Below are 25,021 nucleotides of genomic sequence, written 5' to 3'. Positions count from 1 at the left end.
CCAATGCCGACCCCTTCCCGTCTGCGGGTGAATCTACCGTTCACATTGGCCATACAATGTCCGACCGTTTGCTACTTCAAAAAGAGGGTCTTAAACAAATAAAATAAACCCCATTGGAAAGAAACCAACAACCAAGGTTAGCAGTTGCCACATCTCTGTGACATGGTTAATAACTGCCACGTCCTCGTGACAACGTGCTGCTTGCTTGCCTTTGTTTGGGACAGGAGGTTGGCCATGGATAGGTTCTGAAATTGTGGTCTCCATGTGAGAATTATGGCGAGGATTTGAAGGGTTTGGCTTCTTGGGGCACTCATACCACCTGTGCTATCCATTGCAAATTGTGCATAATCCTGGACGGTTGGAGTGGAAGGTTGAAGGAGCCGACGAAGAGGCTTGCTGCCCAAGAGAAGTATCCTGCCAGAAATCACGACGACCATTCCTGCAATGATTGGGACGATTGTGTCGTCGATTTTGATTATTTGCAGAAGATGAGACTCTGGAAGTGGCTGCTTGTCCAGAAGATTGGGGTCGAAAAGAATTTTGTCCTGCAGAGTATTGTCTCGAAGATTGAGGTCCTCAGAAAGAACGTTGATTCTGACCACCTTGTCATTGATGATTACGTTGTGAGGAGCCTGCAGAATTGGAAACTCGATCGCCAAGAAGGAAACTTCTGAATGGGCGCCGATTATCGCCGAGACGCTCAACATAAGCGATTGCAACATCCAGTGTGGCAGGGTTAAATTTATGGACATCATCTCGCAGGGAAGGCTCCAGTCCGTCAACAAAACTGTGGAGTTTGTCGGAACGACTGAGAGTCTCTATCTCAAGAGTTAGTTTCTGAAACTCCGAGATGTACGCGGCCAAGGAACTAGTTTGGCTCAGGCGGCGGAGAGAAGACTGGGCGTGAAAAACTGCATTTGCAGGCTCAAAAGCCTTGCAAAGGACGCACCGGAATTTGTCCCAAGTAGCGGTGATCTTTCCATCTTTAACTCGTTGACGCCACCAAAGGAATGCAGTATCCTTTAGCAGGGAACTTGCCAACGCAACCTTCTTACTTTCAATGAGATCGGTGTTTGCAAAATAAACATCCATCTTGAAAAGCCAATGGTCCAATATGGCTCGAGCAACTTTGCATCGATTTTCTTTTTCTGTGTTGCATTTATTATTTTAAAAGGTACTTTAATTCTGGATTGTCTACCTCGGGTTCTAGAGATTCGACATGCTCAAGAACTGACTCTGCTACGGAGGAAACCAAATGTGTAGCTGGCTGCGTCCTCGAAGAAGAAAATGCCTGTAAGACATCCAAACGGGATGCCATCGATGCAAGACCGGTGGAAAGCGCCTCTTGGAGAACGGACATCTACTCTCTAAGGATGGCTATCGGATCGTCAGGTGGAACAAGAGCACTGTCTGTCTCTGACATTCTAACAGCTCAGACGAAATATCTCGGAGAGGCTGGAGAGGTGTGGTTGCCGTAAAAAGGCGAAGCTGCTGCTAATGTTGCGTCGAACTCCTCCAAGAAATCTTCTCCAAGGTCCGAATCCTCTATATCTTCCACCTCATTATAGGAGGTCTGTCGTCTGGGATTAAAGGTGTAATCTAGAAGCTGCAACTTGTTGTGAACCCGAACTAGAGGCCGCTGTCAGATGATATCGTTCACTGTATCCACTCGGCACTCCGTCAGAGAATAGGCCAAGTGAGGGTACCGTCCCAGAATGTGCTCGAAATGTGGCAAATGAAGAGGTCCGCACGTAACAAATATGTGCCACCCCACCAAGACCTGTAATCGAGAGGCATGGCGATGGGTAACACACACCAGATAATTCTGCGGCAAAATTGTTGGCTGTAGTGCAGGAACACGAGCAGGTGCGGGCGCCAAACTTGATGAATCAAATCCCATTGGCGGTGTGCTTGGTTCAGGAACCGTTATCTCTTCAGGAAGAGGTGCAGGTTATGGAGACGGAGAATTCAGAATGATAATCACTTCCGGTTCGTGTGCGGGTTCCGATTTCGGGGTATCTGGAATGACGATCACTTCGTGAGCAAGAGGAGGATTTTCCGGCAAGATGTCTTCGGAAACCTCATCTATGTACGAGAGAAAGTGGATTGGAACATCGAAGGCATCGTCGGCCATGATGGCGACAAGTCCCGTGGGCGCACCAGTTGACGGCCAGAATTTGTAGCGTTGGAAGGTTGCAGAAGAGCATTCGGCAGCAACTTCTCACGCTATTTCCTCATTGCGCTGGCTGGAGTGGAGTTTTTTTTTAATTTTTGGTACCAAGAGGGTGCCCGCTTGCAATTATTGGACGGCCGGCCAAACCCTTTAAAAATTTAATGGGTGGCCACTTAAAAGCAAAACTCCAACGCTGGTTTGTTTTAAAAAACGATACGCTGTGTTGCCTTGCGTAGAGGAAATTGCCGAACAGGAAATTGCCAAACGATGCCACTGTGGGTTGCAACGTGAGTGGTGCCGGGTGAAGGGGCATGCTAGGTGGACATACCAGGGGGATGCGACTCTTCATGGTAAGAGGTGTAACCCGTCCACGCGAAGAGGCACCTCCTGATGGAGAGGCATACTCCAGGATTGAAGCCGGTATGCCTCGACACCCATCTCCGTCTTCTGCTTTACTTTATTTATTTAGAAGAGAGGTTTCGGGTTACCTCAAGCTGTCCATCTTTCTTCTGCTTCCATGCAACTCCGGGAAGGGGGGGAGAGGGTAGCGGCAAGGATGAGAGGCTCACAACCTTTAGGTCCCGGGGAAAAAAAAATTGCTCCGATACCACTGTAAGGATTCTAAGTGCTAATCCTTAATTAAGTGCTTAAACTCATGATTAAGACTTAAGAAACTTGAGCTGAACTTAGAAACAAGACTCAGAAGACTCGTGTTTGATTGATTGAAAGTGTGATACAAGGGCTCCTTATATAGGAGACGAATAGGTACATATGAAAAGGTATGACCCTTCACGAAGAGACACATCCTTTAGGCGAATAGACACATCCATTCGATGAACAGCCGCAACCATTGGTCGAAGGGACATGACTGGTCGTCGAAGGAGTGTGGCTGTTGGTGAAGAGATATGACTTTTGGGCGAAGGATTGTGACCGTTCGAGAACAGGAGTCCTCCCGGGTTGGTCACACTTCGCATCTGCATCTGTAATGAATCAAGAAGAGTGTAGCAAGTCACAATCGTGATAGTCTCGTTGGTGTTGAGTCAAACAAGGTTTGCTCACTTGAGTCAAGTTGTAACAAGCATCCCGAGGAGTGGTGCATTGTGGTCGAGGATTTTGAATATTGGTCGGTTGCGCTTCCGTAACAGATTCCAATTTTCCTTGCATAAGTTTGTACAACCACAACATGGTCCATGAGTTCTCGATAGTAGATACTTTTAAATACACAATATTCCTATAATGGTGATGGCAACATGATCGTATAGCGCTCGCATCGATCCTCCAAGATAATCAGCTTGAAGAAAGACACGAGAAGGTAAACATCCAAGAACCTTTGGTTGTAGTCTTCCATGGTAGACAATATTCCTATTATGATGATAGCAACATGATTGTATAGCGCTCACATTGATCCTCCAAGGTAACCAGCTTGACGAAAGACACAGGAATGTAAACATCCAAGAACCTTTGGTTGTAGTCTTCCATGGTTTCTGTAGCAAGCATTTCCACGTTACCCCATTCTGCCAAAGGCTGTACTTCGAATAAGGAAGTCATGTAGCTTCAGGCAAAAATACTCTTGAAAGCCTGCCAAGTCCTTGGCGCATGCGGCTTGGTAGCAATTGAACTCTGCCATTGCATAGCATTATCTTTGAGAGATCCTCCGGCTCGGGAGATCTTTGATTCTTCTATGTAGATCCCCAAGGCATAGATGTTCTCAAACTGCTGCAGGAACTGCAAGGCTTTCTTCCTATCTTTCACTTCAAAAAAAGTGAAGAATTTAATTGTACTTCCTCCATCCTTAAAATCCTTCAGTTGATTTGGTGCAACTCCAAAATGTGGATAATAATAGGAAAAACCATACGGACTCCAACCATTGTATCCGGGTGGAGGTGGGGGAGGTGGTTGGTGGCAACGGCGGTGAGGAGGCGGTTGCATTGGGTACACATCAGGAGATTGAACCATATTCCTGAAAACTCCCCCGATCGAAATCGAAGACTGGGTAGATTGTCGATTTGAATCCCTTGTGCTTTCTCGAACAAGAGAAGGAGGAACAACCTGAGGCAATAGAGGAGGCAACATGTAATTCAAGTAATGTTGAAAGCTCTAGAGAACTAAGAGACTTTGTTGAGGATGCTTTGAGAGGATGTCGTAAAGCTTGTCAAGGAGAAATTGCAAACACTCTATGGAATCCAGAAATGCCATCTTGGTCTGTCAATTCTTGAGAGGACCCGTATGCTTTCAAAAAAGCACACGACTGAAGCTTAGATACCACTGTAACAAGACGAGCACTACGTGCCAACTTAAACGAACGGACCGAGACAGACGCTTAGCACTTCAAACAACTGAACAAAAAGAAATGCTTTCAAAAAAGCACACGACTGAAGCTCTAATACCACTATAACGGGACAAGCACCAGGTGCCAAGTGAAAAGAACGGACTGAGACAGATGCTTAGCACTTAAAACAACTAAACAGACAGAAAGAGAGAATTCAAAAGAGACACGAAGTGGCGGAGTTCACTCCTAAACAGCAATGACCCAAAACGATGGCACCCCTTTCGATATTTCTTTGTAATGCTTCAATAGGGTACAACTTTGTGCCTCTGCTCTACATCTCCCACAAGGTAGAATGCCAGAGAGAGAAACAACAGCACATATTCCAAAAGCAGTTACATGAAAAGCAGTTTGTTCTAAAAGCATCTGGTCCAAAAGCTAGCGCCTAGAGGCCTGCTCATACAATGTTGCCACATCATCAATAGCCAATGCAATTCACGGATTTTCATACACCCTACCATGTCATCAGTTTTTACACAAGTTTGGGGTGTGAGTGTGTCCTGTTTTATTTTAGGGTTTTAGGCCTCTCCACCGGTTCTTGTAAGTTGTCAAGGGTTAGGATTTTTAATCCTAACTCGTTTATTATTTGGGCCACTCCGTGGAATTTGTAAGTTGGTAAACCCTCTATGCTTCTCCTCCTTTTGCTAGGGTTTAGGCCCCTTGGCCAGAATCTGCCCAGGGAGTCCTAACCCTCTAGGTCTTCAATGGCTTGACACGTCAGCAGTCTGTGACATTGACTGCCCCTGACCCTTGGCTTTTCAATTGTCCGCGACCTTTGCTTTTCGTTTATCTGACCTTTGGTTGTAATCACTTCCGGCGAGTGATCGGAAGCAAACAAGGAGATAATTGCAATCTACACACTTAGCAACACTTTAGTACTTCAAAACAACTTGAATAACAGAGAGGGAAAGAGAAAATCCACGCAAGACACGGAGTGGCAGAGTTCCACCCGTAGACAGCACTGGCCCCAAAGACTAGCGCCCCTCTCAGTAATTCTTTATTATTAATTCGCAAGGGTACAATGTCCGGGGCTGTCCTCTACTTCTCCATGCGGTAGAATAGAATCCCAGAGAGACCCTTGTTTACATATTTAGAGGCCAACCTTTGGCTTTTCAATTGTCTAACCTTTGGCTTTTCAATTATCCAATCCCTTGGCTTATAAAAAGGAGGGTGCCCCATTTGTAGGGCTGATTTGTGGTATGCGCCTCACTTTTAGGGCTGATTTGTGACACGTAGGATTGCCTGTTGGCACTTTATTGGTCATTCTAGAAGATGTACTTTGCAACTAAAGTCCTTGAGGCACTCTTTCTCTCGGTTTGTCCGTATAGTGTGGAGGGTGGTTTGTTGTTTGCTGATCAGAGCGGGCATTCATGATGGATTTGTGATGTGGAGGGCCGTTGCATGGCTTTTGCAATTTCCAGGGTCACACACCTTTGGGTTCTCCGATAGATCCAATCTTCATGCTTACTTCATTGGGATATGGACCGGGCACACTGTCAGACCTCTCCTGACAAAGTTTTTACTACGACGTGTGGCATCACTCTCTGGACCATGAGAAAGGCTAGTTGTGCTCGCATTCAAGCCTCACAGTCTTCCCTTACATCCACCACTTTGACAGCTATTTGGACTGAGTTTCTCCATACTCTTTGCAGCCAGTGGTATACTTCAGCGAATCAGCAAGCTCCTCAAGGGCAGCACAGAGGCATCAATACTCTTCTCTCCAGACATGGGCAAGATCTTCAGTCCTTTTCAGTCTAGACCATGGGCACATCACATGGCATTACACACCTCCACAGTGGTTCATTTTGCATTCTTCATACAGACCACCTTGATGTATACATCGCCCTCACATTGTTTTCCCTGTCTTGTACAACTTTGGCGCATTAACTTACATGGGCACAACGCATGGTTTAGCCATATTTAATGGCTTGGCAAGATGCTCATTATCAGAAAGTTTTAATTTGCCACCACTTTCACATTGGTGCAAGTATGGCGCATTACATGTTTGTCCATCTAGCACTTGCCTATTCATGACTTATGGGTTTGGAAGGGGAGGGTCTCACCACTTACTCACTTATTCATGGTTTATGGAATTGGAAGGAGAGGGAGGAGGCAGAGGCGGAGGTATACTCTTAAGAAAAGACATGGAGGGTGATATTGAGGATCTCCCTAATCTGCTGCTATAATACTTAATTCAATAAAGCCAAGAAACTCTACATAAAGAAAGAAAGGAGATCCACTTAGGGATTTGAACATTTTGCTACAAATTCCTACTGTTCTACGTTTGAAACAAGACTAATAAAGCATTGTGTCATGCAATACAGCATTGTATCATGCATTTTCAAGCATACAAACTGCCAAAGTTGAGTACATCTTTTAAGAGGCCTTACCTGACCTTGAACTCCTAGCCTCATGGCTTGTACAGGATCCAAGATAACACCACGTATAGGACATCCTAGCAAGTAAGCTGCCAAAAAGTATCAATCAACCATGCTCAATGTGCATTCTTACCTACTAAGTCGAGACTGTTGCAGAATGTTAAAAGAGAACATTTCTTGTTTTCCATGGGAAGACAAATGCACACGAAACACAAAATTCCTTAATTTGGGACACAAATTGGATGTCATAATTGTATTTACTTCATCCACTTGCGTATACTCATGTTAAGATGAACCTTAACTACTGCAAAAATAAACACTATGATGTGATACAATTCATACGACTCGGAACATTAAACAAGTTCCATAGCAAAAAAACAGCTTCGGTGCACACCACTTATTATTTTCAGAAAGTGACTTTCATAGCCATTTGAGAAAACAAAGCATAGAACCTAATGTGGCTCTGAGAGGGAGGCTGAATGAATGGGGGATAAAAGTGTCTTAATAGATACCTAGATGAATGTAGTAAAGGCACAAATTCACCTTGCAAGGAAATTGCAAGCCATGGTAGTCACCCATAAGACCGTATAACCTTCGGCTTCATTGTGTGCAGTATCGACTAAGTACTAAGAAATCCTACTAACATCAATAGTGCCCCGTAGCGGGTGTGGAGCCCGGTACCGATACAGGCTCCCACACACACACACCCCAAACACAGCGAGCATGCACCAGCAAAAAGACCTGCATACTGAGTTGTGCCTATTAGAGTTTAACCTCCTCCCTGTTTTGGTTTCGGTATCTTCACATGACGGCTTGTTTTGCCATGTTATGCCCTAATAGTCAAGTTGGCTATGAACACACCCCTCACCCTAGCTAGCCTTGGGGTTAGTGTTTGTCACAAAGTGATGACGTGTCTGCCCGAGAGCATGCGGGAAACCCTAACCCTGACTGCTGCTGAAAACCCTAATTCTGGAAACCCTAACCCTAAAATCTGCCAGAAACCCTAACCCTAACCCTAACCCTAACCCTAAAAGGGCAGCAGGCTGAAACCCGGAAAAAGCGCTAACATGATGATGTGGCACCATACGGAACTTTCCGGATTTTGCGCTGGGAAAAAAGCAGCTTTTGCTCAACGCAAATTATGAGAGAAAGAGAGAGAGAATCTCTTACTTTATTTTAAAAACTCAAAAGAGCTTGAGAGAGGAAAGAGCCTTTGCTTTTATTTTTAGGCTTTTGATTTCAAGCTTTTCGGGGCTCTGCTTTTGGCATCCCTTGTAAACATTAAATAAGTGGTTTGGGCTCCCACTCTGCGCAAAGCATCTGGACGCAGAGTCTGAGAGTGAGACCCGAACCACTCTTGTACTTTGAACTGATTAATACATAAAGAAATACCGATAGGGGCGCCAGTCTCTGGGGCCAATATCTCTAGGCATGGAACTCCGCCGGGCCAGTGCAAATCTATTGTGAACTATGAACTGTTTTGAAGTGGTTATTTGGTGCAGTCGTGATTGATTCTCGACTTGGAGTGTCCAAGTCTGTTACAGTGGTATCAGAGCACGGCCGATTTCTCTTCTATAGGAAATCCGATCCGAAAAAAAAATTATGCGGCACCTATGGCTTCACGCAAGGGTCAGTCGACTCCCTCTGCATCCAAAGATGTGGGCAGGGATCACAACGAAGATTCCGGCAGAGTATGGCCCTCCTCGGCCTACTCAAGCAAAGCAACAACAGATGAAGCCTCGTCAATTGATCAGCGATGCAATAAAGATGATGCTCAGTTTTGCGAAGGACCCAAAATTGGCAAAATATATGAGCGAAACTTCTTCTCAGGAAGTGCGCGAGCAATGGCAGAAAACCACAACACCACCCTCCTGAAACCCGCTCTCAAGAAACCTTCTGCTCACGAAGAAATATTCAGAGAAGGAATTAGCAGAGGTGGTTGATGCACGGATTGCTAAGCTCTTTGACGCGCAGAATAAAGCTAAAAAGCACGGCAAAAAGCAAAAGAAAGGCACTAACTTCCCGGGTTATTTGGGTCGTCAGTCGACATTTGATAAGGCTAAGAAACAGAAGAAGCGTGTTCGATTTGAAGGAGTACCCAGTTCTTCTTCTTCTTCTTCTTCTTCTTCTTCTTCTTCTGATAGTTCTTCTAGCTCTTCAGATTCGAGCGAAGAAGACAAAAAAGGCAAAAAGCGAAGAAAGAAACAACGCTTCAGAAAGGGCAAGAAAAAGGCAAAGAAGTCTAACTCTCGCCCAGTGAGTGACACTTCTACAGGGACTCGTCTACAGACAGTTCAAACTCCGATGACGGAAAATTTTATGCGAACAAGAAGAATTTTTATAAAGTCAACCAGTATGACTTTCTGGAAGATAAAAGCAAGAAATTCCGAGAGTTTAAGGAAGGTGGACAGTCCATCAAATTTGACAATTTTTCAAGATACAAAGATGCTTCGAAGGCTTTGTCTTTTATACAGCAGTTCGACATCGCTTTCGCGTGAGGACGCTACTCAGAGCACTCCAAGATTGGGAGAGCTGCCTCTTATTTTAAGGGGAATGCTCGAACTTGGTGGTCCACGCTTCTTTTAAACAAGACTGCGCCAGTTAAATGGCTGAAATTTAAGAAGCTTTTTATTTCTTCTTGGTTGACTCAAGAGTATGAACGCGATATAAGAGCTGCTTGGAACCATCTTCGGATGACCAAGAGAGATAGAGATACAGTGGATGCTTATTGCAAGAGATTCTGGAGCTCTTTTCTACCCGCCTCTTCATTCAAGAAGATCTCGTTCAAAGAACAGATTTGAGCGGCTTACCTTGGGTCTACCTACAGAGATCCGAGATCACTGCTTGGAACAGAAGTCAGCTTCTATTCAGGAGTTGATGAGTCATACGAAGCGGGGTTTTGCCATTCACTCTGGCAGTCTGACCTACCGCACTGATGAGGTCATGACACAACGGGCCGAACAAACTTCAGCGAATGAAAGTAGAAAGAGAAAGAGCAACCCAGGAAAGAAGGATGCACGACCCAAGTTTACTCCTGAGGAGAGAGCTCGCTTCATCAAGGAGGGGAAGTGCTTTGGATGCGGGGAACATGGACATATCTCCGCGAAGTGCCCTAACAAGGCACCGAATGAACAAGATGAAGAAAGGCCAGAAAGTTCTAAAGCAGCTGAGAAACGTGGCAGAAAAGGAAGATAAAAAGCAGAATTGGTACCACATGGCGTGGGAGCTGAACCGAATCAAATGAATGAAAGTACAAACTTTGCCGCTTTTGGGGAAAAGTGAAGGATCAGAAAGCTCTTTTGAAGGAGCCAAGGCCAACTTCTTTTCACTTGGAATTGGCCGCTCGATTTGGAACTACGCTCGGCAGGCCGAGGCCACACGGGGAGATAGTTCGAGTGGCACCCGGACAGGATGTTGCCATTACACCAAGCATTGGCAAACGTCGTTTGCAATGACAGGGATGTTCAGGGCACGCAAGTGACGTTCTCCTCGAAATCCCTTGGTACCACAAGAACTACGCCGTGGATAACTACCGGCCGAGAATGCGACTTTGACAAATGAAGGGCTCAGACATTGTACTTGCTGAACTTCAGTTTTTTTACTCATTCTTTTGGGAGAGAATGAACGATGGATAAAGGTCAAATATGTTTTGACCTGAACAAAAGAACGCCAAGATTTTTTTTCTCCACACTCATGCCGATTGCTTTTTAGAGGGCCTGAAGATCATACCATTGATCTGATACTTGGAAGCACACCACCGAACCGGCCACCTTACCGTGTGAGCCAAGCAAAGAATGAAGAGATTATGAACCAAGTGAAAGACCTCTTGGAAAAGGGTCTTGTCCAGCCTAGTACTTCACCGTATTGCTCTCCAGTGTTGTTGGTTTTGAAGAAAAACGGATCTCGGAGAATGCGCATTGGTTATAGAGCTCTCAACAAAATCTCCATCAAGAACAAATTTCCGATTCCTAGGATCGATGATATACTCGACAGATTACAGGGATCCTCGGGCTTTAGCAGGATTGATTTGAAGGTGGATATCATCATATCAGAATCACACCGAATCACACCGGGAGACATCTACAAGACAGCTTTTCGGACGACTTTTGGGTTATTTGAGATTTTGGTGATGCCTTTTGGCTTAACCAATGCTCCTGCGACATTTAATCGGATGATGGATAGGATTTTTTTTCGAGAGTACAAGCTATTTGTTGGCACTTTCTTTGATGATATCATTGTTTTCTCCAAGAATGAGGCAGAACACAGAGATCATCTGCTTCAGGTCTTTCAGGCATTACAAGATCACAAGTTAGTGATTAATGCAAAGAAAAGTGAATTTTTCCTACCAAAGATACACTTTTTGGGACACATTGTCTCAGCAGCAGGAGTGCAAATGGATCTGGCCAAGATAGAGACTATCCGTGATTGGCCCGATTTGAAGAATGTCCATGAAGTTAGAAGCTTCTTGAGACTGTGTTCGTACTACAGGCGGTTCATTCGAAAGTTTGCAGAGGTTGCTTCCCCTTTGCATATCTTGACACAGAAAGGAATCCCTTTCTCGTGGGGATCCACAGAAGTGACTGCCTTTCAGACATTGAAAGAGAAATTGACTACAGGACCAGTTTTGACTTTGTCGGACTTGCAGAAGTCATTTGAAGTATATTGTGATGCTTGTGGTCATAGTCTGGGTGCGGTCTTAATGCAAGAAGGCCATGTCATTGCTTACGAGAGCCGATTGTTCTCAAGGCCAGATATGACAGCATAGATTTATGAGAGAGAGCTTTTGGCGGTTATGCATGCTCTTACTCAGTGGCGGCATTACCTACTCGGAGCGGATTTTACTGTCTTTACAGACCATCAGAATTTGCGCTACTTCTTGTCATAGAAGCAGCTTTCGGAAAAGCAGATGCAGTGGGCGAACATCTTATCATAGTTTCACTTCCAGATCGTCCATGTGCAGGGACAGAAGAATGTGGTGGCAGATGCTTTGTCTCGGAACAGTTGGTTCTACCTATTTCCGCGATACATCATAGGAGCTTCGAGGATATGGTTGACCAGTATGCCACAAATACAGATTTTGCAGACGTTTTCACACAGATACACGATGGGGAGACAGTAGTGGGATATTTCATTCGGGATGGCTACTTATGAGAAAAACCATGTTGTGCGTTACACAGCCGTTGAGGGAAAAGGTTATGACTAAATGCCACTGTCCGCGGCATTGCTACCACCATGAAAGGGGTAGAGAGACTTCTTTTGGTCGAGACTCAAAAAGGATATGAAAGAGTTTGCGCACAGTTGCTTAAGTATGCCAGAGGGTCAAGTTTGACAGCCATAAAGCACAGGGATTGTTACAGCCTTTACCCATACCCACCCGGCCCTGGGAAAGTATTGCAATGGATTTCATTTTTGATCTCCCGAGAACACAGAGTGGTCACAAAGGTATCTAAACTGTTATTGATAGATTTAGCAAACAGGCTCATTTCATTCCAGTGAAGAAGACAGTCAAGCCGGATCACTTAGCGAGACTGTTTGTGGCCCAGATTTTCAGAATACATTGCATGATGGGACGATTGTCTCCGACAGACCCAAGATTTACGAGTTTGTTTTGAAAGGCAATTTGGGAGAACATTGGCACGTGGTTGCAGTTCTCGTCATCGTTCCACCCGCAGACTGACGGGCAATCTGAGATTGCAAATTCAGTGGTTCTAGATTTATTGAAGTCTTATATCTCGGATGAGAAGACTCAACGGGAAAAGTACCTACCTTTGGTGGAATTTGCCTACAATAACACGATACACTCTTCAACAGGGAAGGCGCCATTTGAGATTGTTGAACGTGCTGCGAAGGTTCCACCCTTCCTAAGCACGAAAGATAAGATTTTTGAAGCGGATGAATATACCCAAGACTTAGATACGGCTTTTGCCAAGGTTTGCGAGACTTCGCAGAAATCTCAATAACGACAGAAAACGGATCACCATCGTCGCGCTTGAAATTGAAGGAGGATAATTGGGTGCTCTTACGTTTTAAGAAGGCACACCTGAGCAAGAAAAAGGGAAAGGACAGGCTTTTTCCAAAGCTTAGTATGCGATAATACGGACCTTTCCAGATCACTGACAAGATAAATGATGTCTCCTTCCGACTGAAACTGCCTGATACTTGGAGGATTCACAATGCATTTCATGTGTCTCTTGAAACCTTTTAAAGGTGATGTGCCTAATGATGGGGAGCCTGATGAGCAACCCAAAGTGGAAGAAAAGGAGGAGATCCTTGTTCCTGAACAGATTTTGGCACATAAGGATACGAAGAAAGGTAAAGTCCGAAGGCGGTTCTTGGTCAAGTTCAAGAATTACCCTGCATTGAATGCGAAGTGGATGGAGGAGGAGGACCCAGCAGATACTCCTCGGATTGTGAAACTTTACCTCGATGCTTTTGGTTTAGCATAGTCTACTCCAAATGGAACCCAGAATTCAGCTTGACCGGAGATCTGGTGCAGTGGGATGCACAAGAGGAGAGTCACTCCGCTCCTTTGTCAATAGATGCCTCGATTTTGATACTAAAGTCACTGATGTCTCTTTGAGCTTCAGGGATACTGAGAGCTGACAGTATTCTGTTGAATCACTTTATGAACTGGAATTCCTGATTATGATACTGATTTGTTCTTGACTTCTTTTAAGTGCAGGAACTGATAGACGAAATGACTGCAGCATTTTGGTCTAATTGATCTCGAATAGACATGGGTGCAATAGGGGTTAGTCAATCGGACATCGATGAGGTCCCGATTGGATCTAAATGCGATTGCTAGCTACGTTGCCGATAAATCATGGTCTAAGATCCGAATGAATGTTGAGTGTCATGTGATGTCCTGTGATGTCCTGTGATGGACTGTCGATTGGTACATGTGCTAGATGTGTGTTCCTAGTACGTAGGTACTAACAATCAGTGTCTGCTAAGACGGTTTATGGCCTCTGTCTGTTTTGCAGACGTAATCGAGGGCGATTACGATGCTTTCAAGAGGGGGGTATGTCACAAAGTGATGACGTGTCTGCCCGAGAGCATGCGGGAAACCCTAAACCTGAATGCTGCTGGAAACCCTAATTCTAGAAGCCCTAACCCTAAAACCTGCAAACCCTAAAATCTGTCAAAAACCCTAAAAACAGCAAAAAAAAACCCTAACGCTAAAAGGGCAGCAGGCTGAAACCTGGAAAAAGCGCTAACATGATGACGTGGCACCGTACGGAACTTTCCGGATTTTGCGCTGGGAAAAAAGCAGCTTTTGCTCAACGCAAATTATGAGAGAAAGAGAGAGAGAGTCTCTCTTGCTTTATTTTAAAAACTCAAGAGAGCTTGAGAGAGGAAAGAGCCTTTGCTTTTATTTTTAGGCTTTTGATTTGAAGCTTTTCGGGGCTCTGCTTTTGGCATCCCTTGTAAACATTAAGTAAGTGGTTTGGGCTCCCACTCTGCACAGCATCTGAACGCAGAGTCTGAGAGTGAGACCCGAACCACTCTTGTACTTTGAACTGATTAATACATAAAGAAATACCGAAAGGGGCGCCAGTCTTTGGGGCCAATATCTCTAGGCACGGAACTCCGCCGGGCCAGTGCAAATCTATTGTGAACTGTGAAATGTTTTGAAGTGGATATTTGGTGCTGTTGTGATTGATTCTTGACTTGGAGTGTCCAAGTCTGTTACAGTGTTACCGGGTTGGACACTTTTGTTTCCACGGTGCAAAGAAGAAACAGATAGGCTTCGTGGTGTTGTAGGGTACATAATGTCTAGAGCTGAGCAAAATCACCATCAAGAACACGTTTCAACTTTCCAGTATCCAGGGTCAATGTCCAAATAGACTATGGGAGAGTTTCTACCGAATCTATCTCTGATCTCCCGAGGACTCAAGGTGGGTATGATGGTATCTGGACTGTTGTGGATAGGTTCAGTTGTCAGAATAGGAAGCGGAAGATGCAATAAAGACACGAACTGGCCTCCGATCGGGTGGACACCTTGACTTTCGATATGGCTCGACTCCAATAAGATTGTCGTGACATTAGAACACCAACAATGCCACATACATGAACAAGGAAACCGTGGAGAAGAGAGATCACTAAGGTAAAAAGAAACGGGACATCTGCGAATGAGAGAGAGAGAGAGAGAGAGAAAGAGAGGGAGAGAGATCTGGGAAAGGCTCTCCATACTGATCACAACGCCGCATACACAAGTGTCCTGATGAGGTCCGGCATAAATGCTACATGCCCTCGATGGAAAGCTCCTTGACACACAACACTGCTACTAACACTGCAAACTACTCCTACACACGAGATCTTTGGCAACAACTCGGAACCAACCGAGCAAGCACAGGATCAACAAAGGTAAACCACCACCTTGCAAAGGGAAGACGTGCCCTGAGGATCATCAGATCTAGTACTGCTGTGCTGGGTGCATGAAGAACAGGCTGCAACATAGTGGAAGGACCTCCAGGAGCTGATTGGCTTCCCCTCGTGCTGCGTGTACTCTCTGTCTAGCTGCTCCTGGCTGGTGACCAAAACTGCAAATCTGGGAGGCTGCCCAAAAACGTTAAGGCTGCCCCCCTCTGCTGCTGCCTCTCCTGGACGACTCCTAATGCATGCCCCCTAGGGCACCAAAGGGAGGGCGCCCCCCTTTGGAAGTGAACTGCAATGCAATAGGGAATCATATATAGGTCCCAGCTGGGGAATGGGACCCATATATAGGTCCCATGCCCCAGCTACCAACCCACTTTTGGCATCCCACAACCCAGTAAAAAGCCAAAAAAACGGGAAAACTAGGAGAAGAAGAGCAAAGGGACCCCTAGGGCCCTGGGAAGGCAAAAACAGGTGGGGGGAGAAATACCTAAGCCTGCAAGGAGCCTACATGTCCATGGGACTTGTCAAAGGTGTAGTGGAAAAGGGTAAATCGGGTGATGATCTCGTCTGCAATTGCGAGCAAGCCTCCTCTCGAGACCGGGCAGCCAATGGATCTCCGACCTATCGCGATAGATTTCCTCGTACACAAGCTCCTAGCACAAACCACCCACCGTACGAGCATGGCAACCACCTGCAAGCAATCACGCGTCGTGTAGGGTGTCTACACGGGAAGGAGCGGGAGCGCTAGAGAGAGGAAGAGAGATCAATGGTGATAGAAAAAATTCTAGAGAGAGCCGCACACACCAAAACGCTAGAGAGATGAAAACGCTAGAGAGAGAGTGTGTGTGCCCAAAACGTTGGAACTTTGCACTGAAGTTCTTGGCCAATTCAAAGATTACTTTTCATGCATAAAAGTCATCATTGCACTAGTGCACATAATTGATTGATAAATGAAAAAGTTCTCTCTCTTTTAGTGTTTCGTGCAATCGAGGACAATTGCTTTGATTTTAGAAGGCAAGATGTAACGGCTTTTAGGGTTAGGGTTTCTCCGTCGAGGTCATAGGTGCATCTGATCACTGCATTGTTTGGCCAGTCACAAATTCACTCACCCTAGAAAGGTGGTCCATACCAATCTCTATGTCAAAGTCAAAATCCCCTGAACCCTGATAGTTCCTCCGAGTGGTATTTGCATATGTGCATGGCACTAGGAACATCCGAGGACCTTCGGGTTTTGAACTAACTTGATTGAGTTTTGCAGATCCCATCCGAAGCGTCTAAAAACACTATAAGAAAATGGACTCACTCAAGAAAACCAACTTTTGAAGTCTCGCTGAGTGGGTCAACTTATACATGGGTTAGGAATTTTAATCGTAACCCCACCCAACTTACAAGTCTTTGCCGAGGGGCCTAAATTAATTTTAAAAAAAGGCGCACACACAAAAACAAGAAAATTGTGTAACATATGTTGACGTGGCAGGCTTTACGGCAGTTTTCGCAAATTGCGTTGGCAGATACTGACGTAGCAACACTGTATGGACAGCCATGAGGCGCTTGCTTTTGGTACCAAATGCTTTTAGACTGCTACTTTTCATGTACTGCTTTTGAGTTTGGGCCAAGGCCCTTTAAAGTTATAAATAGGGATCTCTCTCTAGAATTCTACCACATGGAGAAGTAGAGGAGAGCCCCAAGCTTGTAGTTTTGCGACATAATAATAAAGAAATACCCAAATGGGCGCCAACCCATGGGGCCAGTGCTGTCTAGGGGGTGGAACTCCTCCATTCTCTGTCTCGCATGGATTCTCTCTTCCCTTTTCCTTAGAGTTGATTTGAAGTACAAGCAGTGTTGTCAAGTGTGTAAATTGTAGTTTTCTCTGTGTTTCCGCCCGATCACTCGCCGAAAATAATTACAAACGGTGCTCATGACGGCCTTCTTCTAAGGCAAAAAAGTTGGGAGGTTGCGAAACCAAAGTGTATCCAGTGGACGGATCCTCTGCTGGGGTGTCCATGGTAGCTTCGTCATCGGCTTGATCTTCCTACATATGTCCATTATGAGCTACAAAGAGGGTGTTAAAGTTATAGCATCTCACGCGAATAGTCCAATGTGATCCCAATATTTATTTTGGATTTAGGTATTTATTTTACTTATTTGTCAAAGTCTTGTAGGCAATTTACTAAGGGGGGTACTTAAGGGCCCCCAGACTAGTATATACGCAGCACCTTGCCCCCACTGTATAATCACTAATTCATTGCCTAATTGGTTGGTTCAACTCTCTCTCTCTCTCTCTCTCTCTCTCTCTCTCTCTCTCTCTCTCTCTCTCTCTCTCTCTCTCTCTCTCTCTCTCGTGTATTCTCACCATTGCTCTACGCTTCCGCATCGTCAACTTTGACCTCTCTCTATCACTCACAAAACCTTTTGTCACAAACTGCTTACATGTTAAGCCACTAGAGACCTAAGGTTGGGAACCCTGGCCCTAACCCTAGCCAACCTGGAGATCCTAGCCAAGGGGCCTAAACCCTAGCAAGAGGAGCAGTAAGAGAAGTAGCAAAAGAAGAAGTTCCCACCAACTTATAAAGTTTTGCTGAGTGGTCTAAATAACAAATGGGTAAAAATATTAACACCCAACCGACTAACCAACTTGCAGATCATCGACCAAGGAGCCTAAACCTTAAAATAGAGCAGACTCACACACACACACACACACACACACACTGAAGACTTGCGTAGAAGATGCTGACGTGGTAGGCCGAAAATTGCGCTAACCTGTTGATGACATGGCAGTTGTCACAAACTGCTGACGTGTCAAGCCGCTGAAGACCCAACGGGTTAGGGCTCCCCGAGCCTAACCCTAGCCAACCTGCAGATCCTGGCCGAGGGGCCTAAACCCTAGCAGAAGTAGAAGAAGATGAAGTTCTCACCAACTTACAATTCCTCGCCAAGTGGCCCAAGTATTAAAGAAAGGTTAGGATTAAAATCCTAACCCTCAACAACATATGGAACCCCGTCCAATGGGGCATAAAAATAAAGCAAAGACACACAAGTAAACTGGCCTAAGAAGACAGATTTGTCGTAAATTGTATTGACCTGTTGATGACGTGGCGGTTGTACGGACCCCCACGTTTTGCACTAGCTGATGACATGGCAAGCTGTACAGACTTCCATGAATTGTGCAGGCAGCTTTTAAGACCAGATGCTTTTAGGATCTAATGCTTTTCATGTAAACTGCATTCAAGGGCCTTCAAATATGAATTGTGGGCTCTCTCTCTCTCTCTGGCATTCTACCACATGGAGATGCAGAGCAGAGCCACAGATGTTGTATTGAGTTCAAGCAATTTAAAGAAACATGGAAAGGGACGTCAAGGTTTGGGGTCAGTGCTCTCTTGAGGTGGAACTCTGCCACTCCGTGTCTTGTGTGTTGTGCATCTCTTTTCGTTCACTTATTTAGAAGCGTCTAAAGTCTGTTCAGCTTGTTCTTTTCCGTTGGCACATGGTGCCCTCCTGTTACAGTGGTCTTAGAGCTTCAGTCATGTGCTTTTCTACAAGCATACCCGTCATTCCAAGAGGAGACAGAGCAAGATGGCTCTTCCAAATTTCACCCAAAAAAAAAAAAAAAAATCCCTTTTCAAGAGAGAGAGATCCAAGGAAAGCTTTACAATTCTGCAGCAGTTGAGCAATATCTATGCCATGGGGAACTTCTCAGATTCCAGAAGGATCAAAAATCTTTCGAGCCACCTCTTTTTTTAGAGACGATGCCATGCACTGGTGGATGTCTATAGCTACCAAGCTACACACTCCAAGGACTTGGCAAATTACATGACATTTGACATCTTCCTTCGGAGTGCAACATATGGCAAAGTGAGTATCCCAAAATGCTTGCCACGGAAACCCTAGTTGTAAGGTGCAACGGAAGTGAATGTTGAACTTTGCTCAAGATGAGTGCTCCAAACTGTGCTGGAGGGTTCCTTTTACTTACGAAAGGGAGAGCCTTCCGTTCTTCAGTGAGAGTGTGCAAATGATCACAAACAAAGTGAATGACACTGTGAATGAAGGTGTTGAGACTGAGAGAGAGAGAGAGAGAGAGAGAGAGAGAGAAAGAAAGAAAAGAAAGAAAGATTTTTAACGTCTATGTCAGGCCGATTTCGGCCTATGAGACAAATCAAATGTACATGGTGTGTATGTCATCCGTCTATCGGAAAGACAAATGAAACAAAACTGATACAAAACTGAACTGAATGTAGGTAGTGGAGTATCTGAGGAGGGATGGAGCTCTATCTCTAGGGGTATATGCATGTCTATATGCTCAAGGTAGTACAATCATGAGAATGCATCAAGCTATCTAGCTCCATCCTGTACTAATGGGGGGATGTAAGATGTGGTACATGGGCGGGTCTGGTGCCAAGGCTACCCGGATGAAAGCTGTCAAACCCTCCTCCAAGGGCCCCACTCTCTATGGCGCGAGAGGTCTATGCTATTAATTGCATAAATCTGGTACAATGGTCTAGATGCAATGACTTGAGGACGATGTCGACGACAATGATGACGACGATAAGACGGGCTGAAATCTGAAAAACGCCAGGGGCTGAAATCTGAAATCTGCAATCTGCTAACTCCTGAATTCTAACACTGTCAGCGAGGACGGCGGTGGGGATGACGATGTGCTGAAAACACAGATGCTGAAATCTGCCGGACAGCGGGCTGAAACTGAAAACGCTGGCTGACCTGACCATGCAGCGAGGATTTGTTGCAGGCAGGTGAGATCTAGGAGGTTTGGGGCTGATCTTGCGGAGTCTAAGTGATGAAAACTGAAAACGCTGATGCAAAGGCTGATCTGGCGCCGGCAAACTGCAAAACGCTGAGGCTGATCTGCAACCTAAAAACGGCAGGGTATCTGTAGCAAAAACGCTGGTCCTGATCTGGAATCTGCAAAACGCCAGGGCTGATATGGGATCTGCAAAACACCAAGGCTGATCTGGTACTGTTGAAAACTGTCATGGTAGGCTATATGGACTTCCGTGAATTGCGCCAGCAGCTTTGGCGCATGCTTTTGGAGATCAGATGTTGTTGGACTCCATGCTTTTCATGTAAACTGCTTGTAGATGGCCTTGATGTTTTTCATGTACACTGCTTTTAGATAGACCGGGGCCTTTAAATACGTGCAATGGTGCTCACTCTGGCATTCTACTCGGTGGGTGAAACAGAGCAGAGCCACACGCATTGTACTTGGTGGAAGCAATATAAAGAAATACCGAAAGGGGCACCATCGTTTGGGGCCAGTGCTCTCTTGGGTTGGAACTCCACCACTCCATGTCTCGTGTGTAGTGTTTCTCTTTCAGTTCAGTTGTTTTGAAGAGTCTAAAGTTTGTTCAATATGTTCTTTCCCGTTGGCATGTGGTGCCCTTCCATTACAATGGTATCAAAGCTCCAATCATGTGATTTTCTGAAAGCATATCGGTCCTCCTAAGACAGGACAAGGAGAAACTGATCCCGGAAGAACTTGCACAAGTTGTGGTCGAGAGGGCTAAAAAGAAGTTAGGATTTTGAAATCTTAACCCAATAATAACTTAAAGAACTTATGGTGCACCGGTCAAGGGGCCTAAAACCCTAAAAGACAAAAGCTTGATCTTTGAGACAGAAATCCACAAATTGCGTTGCTGATGATGACGTGACAGATTGTACGGATTTCACGTTTTGCGCTGTTGGCATTTTTGGGCAGCTTTTGTGTGTAGATGCTTTTGGAATTTAGCGCTTTTGGAAGAAGTGCTTTTGGGGCTCTGCTTTTGGGCAACCCTTGTACTATTTATAAGCACCCTTCTTGGGCCTCTCGCTCTGCGGAGCATCTAGACGTAGAGTCTGAGAGCAAAGGACCCTTGGGAGTTGTACTGTTGCGACTCGTAATAATAAAAAAAACCCGAAGGGGGGGCGAGTCTTTGGGACCAATGCTTCTGGGCACAGAACTCCGACATGCCGTGTCGACTCTCCATCTCTCTTTCTCTCATCAAGTTTAGTAAGTTTGCACTTTCTGTTCGTGTGTTGCTATTGATTTCTCGCTTGGAGTGTCCAAGCTTGTAATAGTGGTATCAGGACTCAGAAAGATTCTTCTTTAACGAAGGATCCGATCCCTTCTGCAGCACACATGGGTTTAATATTTTCGTCAAAGAATCTTTTTGTCCCTGCCCCATACTTACTAGCCACTCCCACCCTTAGTCCATCGCGCATCGAGTGCGCTCCCCTCTTCATCACTCTGTGTTAAGGGGCACCCTGAAATGCCAGCCACGAACAAACTTCCGACGGGGTGTAACCGGCCCGTAGGGGGGTAGGCGTTGGCTTTCACCCGAAATTCTTTACTTTATACACACACACAGAGCACTTTGCAAAGAGAACCTGCGACGAGAGTTAACACTTCAACTCACACACGGCTCGGAAGCTAGAATGCTCCGAGCAGACGCCGACAACCTGTAGGCCCCAAAATTGGCGCCCCTTTCGGTATTTCTTTATTCTTTAGGAGGGTAAATTACAAGGTAAGGTCCTGGGAATCCTTCACGTGTATCCACCTAGATACCATTTGATTTGGCCAAATTTCGGCAGCATAACAACCCCAAAACTTGCGCGAAACCAATTCCCCTGCTGGAACTCGCTTGCACTGTCGTATACCCTCTGATTCCTGTCCAAAAACAGTAAATTCAGCACGCTGTATTTACTGGTTTTTGCCCTGTTTTCAGCCCCAAACAGTCCCCTAACTGTCCTTTGCCAGTGGGGCACGATTCCCAATGATCCTGGCGTCCGTATGGCTGAAAAACAGTCAAATTACAGCGCATACAGAGCGCTGATTTTGCACCTATACGGTGAGGTTATAACCCTCACCAGTGCCTGCTTTGGAGCAGCAGTTAGCTACCCCTGTTCCTGCTCAAGGAGGCTCTTGCCTCAGCACAAAAGCATGAACCCACACAACTGTACATCAGTCAAATGAGTAGCCCTCTTGTGGGGCATCACATAACTGCACGTAGGGGAGAAAGAGAGCAGTATGTAGCGTGCGGGGCATCACTCCCGTCACCATACTGTGCATAGAGGGCAAGGTAAGCATTCCATAGCTTCTGTACCTGTTGCAATCCGCCTATGGCTGAAAATGGCGCCCCCTTTGATGATATGCAGCTCGTTTTTGCCTCCCAGAGTGGCAGAATCGCTCACAAGCTGACACGTCGCCCAGTTTCCGAGTTTGGGCTTTCCCTGCTAAAAATATCTCAACTGGTGCGTCAATTGACTTCGCGGCAGAGTTGTAAAGTGTTCCCTAGTCATACCGAAGGTAATGACGCGAACACATTTCGTGGCCCAAAATAGCAGTTCCCTAAATTTTAGGAGATGCTTCCGTTGGGCTCCCACTGGTCTTCTGACCATCTATCCTCATTGGGACCGCATCCAAAAATGCAATGTGGCCCAACTGTCGGATACTTTTTGTTGGAAGTCCCACCTTGACTTTACGCCTTAATTGAGTTCACTTCCTAGTATCCACCAACTTGCTAAGTGCGACGGGGGGACCTATATGATCTTGCTCTGAGCCTAGACATCCTCTTACCATACGAATTCCAGTGCCGACCACTTCCCGTCTGCGGGTGAATCTACCGTTCACATTGGCCATACAATGTCCGACCGTTTGCTACTTCAAGAAGAGGGTCTTAAACAAATAAAATAAACCCCATTGGAAAGAAACCAACAACCAAGGTTAGCAGTTGCCACATCTCTGTGACATGGTTAATAACTGCCACGTCCTCGTGACACGGGGGAGTTTGCCAGAGCGAAGTACAAATGGCAATTGCAAATTGACACGTGTGTGAAAAGATTGATCAAGTACTCCAGAGGCCAGGAATTTGCAAAACACCTAAGGATTACCCGATTGCTGAGATTCACTCAAGATGACATGAGGCCATTGATTCTCCTCTCAAGTCGGGACGAAAGCTAAAACGACAAACAAGTGCAGAAAAGCGAAAACTGTACTCACAAAAAGAGCTGGACAGAGCTCTTGAAAAGAAGATGAACCAGATAATGAAAGGCTCAAAGCACTCTCGGCAAAAGAGGAAATCGACGGATTTCCCCGGTTGTTTAGTCTGAAGTCGACTTTGGAGGTGGCAAGTAGATCCAAGAAGCATGCTCGTTTCGAGGATGACACGAATTTTTCTTCGTCTTCACAGAGTTCCGACAATTCGTCGTCCTCTAGTTCCAGTGAGGATGAGAAAAGGCGAAAGAAGCGGAGCAAAAGCAAGAAAAACAAGAAAAGCACATTTTTGAAAAAGTCTAGAGAGGCCATCTAGCAACTCAGAGGAGGAGAGCACGTCCTCTTCTGACAGTGAACAAATGAGCAAGAAAACCAAGGAGTTCAAGGAAGCGAGTCAGACTGTCACGTGACACATCCAACACTATGTGTCCATGGACAAGCTACTTCATAACAAGGGTTCCGTCAGTCCAGTCAATCTAGATTAGCAAGTATTATGGCACTTTTGTGAGTGTGTTCGTAGACCGTGCATTCCCAGGCACTTAGTGTAGATGCGTATCCTCTGGTTGCACACAGCATGATCATAAGCATTCCCATCAGAATCCTTCACGGGAATTTTCCAATGCATTTAACCTAGTTTCCCTATTTTTGACATTTTTCACTTATTAATTCAAGTGCCTTTTGTTGAAAAGTAGGTAGGGCAAATTGAGTAAGTTTGTATATAAGCAAACCTAGGCTAGCACTAATTGGTAGAAGAGGCGGCAGGAGCACCTTGCTCAACAGGCAACTTCTCAGCAAGATTGTCACAAAGTGATGACGTGGCTACGTGAGTAGAAACTGCCAGAAACCCTAATTCTTGCAAACCCTAATTTCTACCAAAAACCCTAATCTGCAGAAACCCTAATTTCTGGAAACCCTAACCCTAACTGCTGGCTGAAACCCCAAAGTGGCTGAAACACTAAAACTGGCGGCTGAAAATGCCACATGGCAGCAGTACGGATTTCCAGAATTTCCGGCGTGACTTACGGAAAGCAGAGGTGCTTTTTGGGCTGCAGAATTTACACCAGGCAGCTTTTTGTGGGCATTGCTTTTTCTCTACGTAAATCCACAGAGAGAGAGAGAGAGAGAGAGAGAGAGAGAGAGAGAGAGAGAGAGAGAGAGAGAGAGAGAGAGAGAGAGAGAGAGAGAGAGAGAGAAGATCCCATTGCTTTATTTTATTTTTGCTCTCTTGAGAGAGAGAGAGAGAGAGAGAGAGAGAGAGAGAATTTTGCTTTTGAACTGGAAGCTTTTAGGGCTCTGCTTTTGGGCATCCCTTGTAATCTTTTAAATAAGCAGTGAGGGGCTCACTCTGTAGAGCATCTGGATGCAGAGTCTGAGAGTGAAACCTTAACCGCTCTCTTGTACTTTGACATTGATTTAATACATAAAGAAATACCGAAACGGGTGCTAGTCTCTGGGGCCAATATTTCTAGGCACGGAACTCCGCCGGGCCAGTGCAAATCTATTGTGATCTGTGATTTGTTTTGAAGTGGTTATTTGGTGCTGTCGTGATTGATTCTTGACTTGGAGTGTCCAAGTCTGTTACAGTGGTATCAGCGCACGGCCGATTTCTCTTCTACGAGAAATCCGATCCCCAATTTTTTTTCTGCGGCACCTATGGCTTCACGCAAGGATCAGTCGACTCCCTCTGCATCCAGAGATGCGGGCAGAGATCACAACGAAGATTCCGGAATAGAGTATGGCCCGCCTCGACCTACTCAAGCGGAGCAAAGAGAGATGAAGCG

At 45.5% G+C, this 25,021-nt stretch overlaps 1 protein-coding gene across 2 annotated transcripts in view; it reads right to left on the bottom strand.

The window, feature by feature from the left end:
• Positions 1-25,021, bottom strand: part of LOC147440196 (ATP-dependent zinc metalloprotease) — a 73,146-nt gene that overhangs the window by 35,803 nt on the left and 12,322 nt on the right. The window contains exon 4 of one of the 2 annotated variants that reach the window (XM_086529979.1): positions 6,890-6,954. In XM_086529979.1, coding sequence (XP_086386105.1) covers positions 6,890-6,954 — 65 coding nt within the window. Of the gene's footprint in view, positions 1-6,889; positions 6,967-25,021 lie in introns of both variants that reach the window. The other variant, XM_086529978.1, reaches the window with a different exon arrangement.

This window comes from Adiantum capillus-veneris, chromosome 15, assembly GCF_014529385.1.
Source record: "Adiantum capillus-veneris isolate H3 chromosome 15, ASM1452938v2, whole genome shotgun sequence".
NCBI classification, from domain to species: Eukaryota; Viridiplantae; Streptophyta; class Polypodiopsida; order Polypodiales; family Pteridaceae; genus Adiantum; species Adiantum capillus-veneris.
This window is presented reverse-complemented; position numbering and strand designations above follow the sequence as displayed.